The sequence below is a fragment of the Cnephaeus nilssonii genome, assembly GCF_951640355.1.
Source record: "Cnephaeus nilssonii genome assembly, chromosome: 4".
In the NCBI taxonomy this organism is placed as follows: domain Eukaryota; kingdom Metazoa; phylum Chordata; class Mammalia; order Chiroptera; family Vespertilionidae; genus Cnephaeus; species Cnephaeus nilssonii.
The window spans coordinates 42,318,284-42,325,926 of record NC_137075.1 but is presented as its reverse complement, the minus strand read 5'-3'; the positions used below and the strand labels follow the sequence as shown (position 1 = coordinate 42,325,926).

At 46.8% G+C, this 7,643-nt stretch overlaps 1 protein-coding gene across 1 annotated transcript; it reads right to left on the bottom strand.

The window, feature by feature from the left end:
- Positions 1-5,181: 5,181 nt before the first annotated feature.
- On the bottom strand, positions 5,182-6,771 carry LOC307098738 (D-3-phosphoglycerate dehydrogenase-like; the record flags this gene model as incomplete). The annotated part of the gene is made up of 1 exon (XM_079769780.1): positions 5,182-6,771. The coding sequence occupies one exon, from the start codon at positions 6,769-6,771 to the stop codon at positions 5,182-5,184; it is 1,590 nt and encodes a 529-aa protein (XP_079625906.1).
- Between the last annotated feature and the right edge of the window lie 872 nt (positions 6,772-7,643).

The window sequence follows — 7,643 nt, the reverse complement described above, 5'->3', positions numbered from 1 at the left end:
ATCAGACTTCTGTAGTCCCAGAAGGAGACACCTTGAGAATAAGACATTGCCTCCTTTACCGTGTTTAGCAAAACCTGTTTGGGGAGTTCCCTGCTATAGGGGAGCTTTATAAAGCTCAATAGAACCCCTCAAATTCATTGCTGGGGCCCCTCTAACTCTAGTTTGAATGACAATGGCCACAACATGACAAAAACTTGTAAATATCCCACTAATTCCTCTGGGAAGACATTGAACCCAATCAGACTCAGGAATACACTTAGGGCTCAATGCAGGCTCTAGACAGGAAGTACTGCCACCAGACCTGAGGGTAGGATTCCAGGAACCTCACTTGAAACCTCTGCCAGATGGAGGACACCTTGAATCTGTGACAGTTGGGGACTTGGTTTCCTTCATGGCATGAACTTGGGGTTTTGAGCTGAACAGATCTGGATTTGAAGCCCTCCACAGCCACTTAAGAGGAGCAGGGTTTTAGGCAACAGCTTCCCATCTAAACTAGAGGTCATGATGCCTACCTTATAGGGTTGCTGAGGTGATTGTGTGCCCTGCAGAGAGGATTGGGGCAGATGGGGTCCCAAGGCATTCCTAACTATGAAGACAGCTCCTGGATGCTTGCAGTGTCTTCATCTAAGTGCCCAATGTTTCACTTATGTGGGCTCCTTGAGCCTCATAGTGGTCCTATGATAGGGTGAAGAGTGGCTCTGGATATCATTATGCAAAGAGAAAAGTATGATACTGGGAAACAATTTTTAGTAACTTCACACCATAAGGTAGAACCAGGACTGATTGTTCTGCTCAATACTTTATGCAGAAAACTTGGCTAGATCATATTTTATAAACATTCCTACAAAGTCTGAACAGAAGAGATTTGGGTGAGACACAAAGAAGAAGGGCTGTTGTACCTGAGACTAGCCACGAAGGGCAAGTTAGAGAACCTTCTCTGAGGCTGAAGGATTTAGGGGATGCTAATCATGCAAATGATACTCCTGCTGAAAAATTGTACTTCTACCACCACACCATTAATCTAACTAGAGTCTTGTAATCAATTTTAGTGTTAGAATAATCAGCTATGAATCATTATTGGAAAAGAATGGTATTATGAAATACTAGAGGCCTGGTGCACAAAATTCGTGTACAGAGCGGGGGTTCCCTCAGCCAAGCCTGCACCCTCTCCAATCTGGGACCCCTCGAGGGATGTCCAACTGCCAGACATCTTTCTCACAATCCGGTACTGCTGACTCCTAACCACTCGCCTGCCTGCCTGCTGACCTGATCGCCCCTACCTTGCCCCCCTGTTGGCCTGATTGCCCCTAACTTGCCCCCCTAACTGCCTCTGCCCCCAGTCTGGCCTCCCTCTGTGGGAGGTGACCTGGTGGATCAGGGGAAGGTACCCCCCCCCCCCCATTACCCCGCTGCTGCTGCCACTGCTGGCCTGAGCCTCAGCCCTTCGCAGCTGCCCATGGCTGCCTGAGCCTCGGCCCTCACAGCTACTGCAGCTTTGTCTGGAAGTACGTCCGGAAGACAGCCACTCTAATTAGCATATTACCCTTTTATTAGTATAGATAGTGAAGCCATTAAAACCATCAAGGCCAGATCTATCTATATGTACTAAGATAGAGAAGAGATCCGTGAGGTACAATTTACTAAAAAAGTACAGAGCCATATGTACATGTCATTGTATTTAAAAAAAATAATATTTGCAATTTATATGGCATTATTCTTTATGAGAGTAAGATTGCACATCAAACTATGGCCCATTTGTGTTTGGAATGGGGAAGGAGTAAAGGACTTTAAAATGTTTAATACATTTGTCCCACTTATATTTTTACAATTACAGAACTCTAAAAATTGGGAAAAAGAGAAAACCATATCTAGCACCACACCTAGCATCTATCATATGTTTAGATAGATATTTATTGAATAACAATTTGATGAGTTCCATAATAATTTTCTTAAACACTACTACTACTACTACTACTACTACTACTAAACCTCACATTTAAATTCTGCTTTATAATATAGGAAGTTTTTTGATATGCATTATGTCATTTCAGTTTCCCACAAACTTGAGTTGGACAGAGAAGAACATCTTACAAATTAGGATTTTGAGACTCTTAGAAGTTAAATCATTTGCTCAAGGTCATTTATAAGTGGCCCTAAGACAACACTCTAGTTAATTGGCTTTTTATTTATTCTTTTAACAAAGATTTTTGGAATACCCTCTGTGTTAGGTTCACTGTTTTCTCCACTATACTACATGCATGGCAACTTGTAAATAAAAATATGAAAATACAGAAGCACCACATAAGTCAGTGTCTGAAAGTGATCCTAAAAACTCCTAAAAAATAGATCACTGTTAGATGCAGATACACATTTTATTTTGTTTACTTTTACCATGTGCCTCTTTAGTACTTAATAAGCTGTGGCAGACTTTATTTACTAAACCAGTTTTACCTTGCTTTTCTGAAGAATGGACTTTCTGGTTTGAACTTTAGTTTTTCCTTCCTTATGTCATTTACTTAAAGAGAAGCTCATTTAATAGTTTTTAGTTCATTTTCCTCTTTAAAAATAATCAAATGTCCACATAATCCTTTGTTTTCCTCTTCTAAAGCAGATCATTTTTCCTTCATTTTTGTACAGAGAGAGGGGAAAAGTTTAGGCATAAAAGATGGATGGGACAATCATCCTAGGGGACTGGAGAAATTTGTAAATTTATCCCTGAAGGGAAATTATTTTGCCAGAATTCCTCAATTTACATAATTTTTGTGGTATGACTTTGCAAACAGAAACACGAATCCATAGATGTGCTTGACGTGAAACACCAAGAAACTGTAAGCAAGTGAACTAGAGGTGTTTGCTGGCTAGACATGCACAGTGGGGGGCTAGAGGGCAAACCCTGTCCAGGGTTCTTTACTGATGAAAGGCAAGTCAGGCTAATGTGGTTCCGGTGCTCCTGCTGCAAAAGGATGGGAGGGTAGAGGATGAAGTATTTCAAAGCAACTGAGAAGAGGAGAAATGGGTCCTAAGGATTGGTTCTTATTTACACATTCATTCTTTTATTCTCTTATGTACCTATTATCTGTAGGAATTAACTGTGATACAGGTGAAAGGTTACTAAACAGATAGGGCTCTTGCCTTCCTGGAACAACATTCCAGGGTAAAGATGGGGCAACAAACCATTTAAAACATTTTAATTACAGATTGAGATCAATGTAAAGCATAAAATAAACCCAGAGAGCTATGATGGTTAACAACAATGGTGGGGGTGAGGCAGAAATGTATGTACTAGATAGGGAGATCAAGACAAATCTGAAAGGCAAAGTGATAAGCCCCTGATGGCATCATTCCAAACCCTGCTGCAAAGTGGACACCCCCCCCCTCCCTTCCTCCCTCTGCCAGACCATAGCACTAGCCTCTTCTAAAGATTTGGAGAAAAATGCCTAAAGACTGGCTTCTCCAGAGCACTGTGATCGACTCCTGTGACATGGTAGCTAATTTTGTGGTGTGGTATTGTCATGGAGTGCTGTCTCTTGATGAGGAATGGTAAGTTTCTCACTTCTTTACTTTGACCCATATCCTCACTTCCAAAGTATGGCCACCTCAATTCCTGTCCTCCAACAAAGCAGCAAGTTGAGCTTTCTTGGTGGTGAATGCCATGCAGCTGTAGGGACTGGGAGATCAGCAGGAGGCTACTGTGTCTGTGACTTTGTCTAGTGTCCTGTACATAGGGAGAAAGAAAATAATCGCTTAAATGATGACAGGGAGGATTTGGGTTATGAACAAAGGAAGCCTTCATGGCTGCAGAGAGTTACCAGGACACATGATCATTGGCAGTATGGAACTCCTTTCCTAAATATTTCAGTCAGTGAACTCTGGAATTGTTTCGGTACAGTCCTACCTTGGGGCAGGGAACAATCCCCAGCAGACTCAAGTGTTCCTTCAAATTCTAGGAAGCTATAACATGACATGTCTTTTTTTCTCCTTTCTTTTCTTGACATATTATTGTGTTCAAAAGCTTTCATCAGATACAGCCAACAATGAAAAAAATGCATATATTTAGAATTCCTTCCAATAGTCTTTTCTTGGAAAACTATTTAATTGCATGAGCTTTTCCAGATGTAAGCCTCACTCTATGGGAAATAACAAAGAATTTGTGAATTAAGTAAATTATCCTGCCTGCCTTTATGCTATTTTTCCCTGCATGGTTATATATTATAAACAGAATGTTGAGGTGAATCATCAGAATTTGTTAGCAAATGCACTCTCAGAATTGTTTTGCTTAGTAAAAATCAAATTTCATAAGAAAAAAGCAACGAGCTCTTTTACATTTATAATAATACTAGTGGCCCGGTGCATGAAATTCATGCACGGAGGGGGGATTCCCTCAGCCCAGCCTGCACCCTTTCTAATCAGACATCCCTCTCGCAATCTGGGACTGCTGGCTCCTAACTGCTCACCTGCCTGACCACCCCTAACTGTCTCTGCCTGCGTACTTGATTGCCCCTAATCCCTCTGCCTGCCTGCCTGATCGCCCCTAACTGCCCTCCCCTGCCGGACTGATCTTGCCCCCAACTGCCCTCCCCTGCTGGGCTGATCTCGTTCCTAACTGCCCTCCCCTTGCCGTCCTGGTTGCCTCCAACTGCCCTCCCCTGTCGGCCTGATCTCGTCCCTAACTGCCCTCCCCTTGCTGTCCTGGTTGCCCCCAACTGCCCTCCCCTGTGGCCTGATCTTGCCCCCAACGATCCTTCCCTGCCAGCCTGATCTTGCCCCCAACTGCCCTCCCCTGCAGGCCTGATCTCTCCCCCAACTGCCCTCCTCTGCTGGCCAATTTGGTTCTGATTGGTCAGTTTCTATGCCAGTCAGCGTCAAAAGCTCCGCCTCCTATGCAGCCATTGGCTCCTCACACTTTACCCAGATTTGGTTCCTCACATTTCACCCAGATTTGGTTCTGATTGGTCTGTTTCTATGCCATTCAGCGTCAAAAGCTCCTCCTCCTAGGCAGCCATTGGCTCCTCACAGTTGACCCAGATTTGGTTCTTTTTTTTTTTTGGGGGGGGGGGGGAGGTGCTATTTATTAAGTGGTTATTACAGGGGTCAGACCACATAAGTGGTGTCACCCCTGGGAATGTGACCTGTCAGTGTTGATCACAAAGCCCCCAAGGCTGGTCCTGGTGAGCCCCAAGGTCAGAAATGAAACTGAAAGGCCTCAGTCACATGCTGCTTCCAGGTGTCCAGGCTGGACAGCAGGGAGGAGATGCCCATGACATGCCAGGTCTCCCCATCGGACACCACCGAGGTCTGGTAGGACAGCAGCTGCACGCCTGCCTCTGCCAGGAGCCCAGTCATGGTAGGCAGCATGGCAGGGATGGAGGGCTGAGGGCAGAACAGGAGCAGGGGCAGACCCCTGTGGAGAGGCACTTCTGGTCTGAAGGAAGCTCCGTTGAGTGCCTGCAGCACAGGTGTGGTGCCCTGGACAAAGCCCAGAGCCTGGTAGGGGGCACCTGCCAGGGCCATACTCAGGAGGCCTTCCCCACATCCTTGCTCTCCTGGCACAGTGGGGTTATGGGAGGTGGTTACATTGAGGCCGGCCTCCTTCACCAGCAGCTTGGCATTCACATCCGCATGATTGGAAGCATCTTTGAGGAGGCCGACAATAACTGTGAGGCTCGGGCAGTTCCTGGCATTCTTCAGGGATAAGCCCTGCATTATCACCTGGATGGTCCCTTTGGGGGACCCTGCCCAGGCTCGCATCAGAGTTCCCAGAGCTTCTGCCAGGCCGATCCAAGGTTTGGTGTGCGGAGAGAAGGTGCTGGTAAGGGCCTGGGCATTCACGACCCCCGCGATGGCTCTTCCCTTCACCATGTCCATGAACTGGACAGCGATCTCCTCCCCACAGCGGCTCTGGGCCTCCTTGGTGCTGGCGCCCAGGTTGGGGCAACTAATGATGTTCTCGTGGTCCACCAAGGCACGATCCCAAGGCGGCTTCTCCATAAACATGTCCAGCACTGCACCCGCACACTGCCCCGACTGCAGGGCCTGGAGCAGGGCACACTTGTCCACGATCCCTCCACAGGCACAGTTTACCATGCGCACGCCCTTCTTGCACAAGGCGAAGGTGCTGTCGTTCAGCAGGCCTGTCCTGGAGGGCAGGAGAGGGGTGTGCACAGTGATGAAGTCACAGAGGGGCCAGATCTCCTCCAGGGGCAGCTGCTGAATGCTGAAGGAGGCCGAGACCTCTGGTGAGATGATGGGGTCGTACCCTACAGTCTTCATCCCGAAGGAATGTATCCGGACAGCCACCTCTCTCCTGATCCTCCCCAGGCCAAGAATTCCCAGGGTCTTTCCATTCCACTCAGTTGCCACGAACTTCTTTCGGTCCCATTTGCCACTCTTCATCGAAGCCATAGTCTGGGGAATCTGCCTGGCCAGACACATGATCCCACAGGTGAGCTCCGTAGCACTAAGTCTGTTCCCACTGGGAGTGTTCATGACCAGGATGCCCTTCCTCGTGGCGGCCTCCAGATCCACGTTGCCGATGCAGGTGCCGGCTCTGCCCACCACCTGGAGCTTCTCTGCTGTGTTGATGGTATCTGCGGTCATCTTGGTGGCTGAGCAGAGGATAAGGCCTTTGCAGTCCTGCAGCTCGGCTATCAGCTCCTCTTTGCTCAGGTTCTGCTCCTCCACCACCTGCAGCCCTCCATCTTGCAGGATCTTCCGGCAGCAAGGGTCCAGGCTGTCACAGATGAGCACTTTCTGTAGATTTGCAAAAGCCATTGCTGGAGCTGGCCTCAGGATCTACAGCTCTCCCTGGACAGAAACACCGCTAATCCCCCAGATTTGGTTCTGATTGGTCAGTTTCTATGCCAGTCAGCGTCTCTGGGCCTATCAACGGGGCCTGATCAGAAGGGCAGGGCTGATCCGAAGCCCTGGTGGAGTCCTGGAGAGAAATGGAGGCGCTGCTGCTCTCCAGACTGGGAGAGAAAAAGAGAGGCAAGTGCTGGTCAAAAGCTGCCAGAGGCAACAGATTAGTCCCTGCTTCTCTCTTCAGGCCTCTCTCTGGCCCTGATTCGCAGACCCCTCAGCAGTCAGTGCTGGTGCACTGCGCCTGCAGCTGAAGCAGTCAGTGGCTGGGTTGTCACGGCAACCCAGCACTGACTTCTGGTCTGGTCCAACTTTGGTTGTAACGGTGTTACACCCTGGCTCTTCATTATAGAGATTGGGGTTGACTATTTGAGATCTCTGTATTAAGTCAGTAAAAATGAGGCAACAAGCTCTCTTAACAGTGAATAGCATATTATCCCAAAAGCTATAAGTAGGAAACGCTTTTACGTAAATTATTAATCTTAAATTTACAAAAGGATTTGACTACTATCAATTTTTCTTAGAGGTCTGATTGATTTTATAAAAAATTCTGCTTTAGACAAATTTTACCTATTTATTGCTAACTTGCTTGATCATTTTGGCCTGATGCAATACGGGTGATATTAAATTCAGATTTGAAGTATTGATATTTTTCTGACCTAAATGATGGCAATCCTTATAGTCTATTCTGATAAAATGAGTGTTTGGAGCTTTTGATGTGTAAATTACCCACACAACAGCTGGTCCTTTCTGCTACTGAGGCTGTCCTTTACCAAGGGCATCTG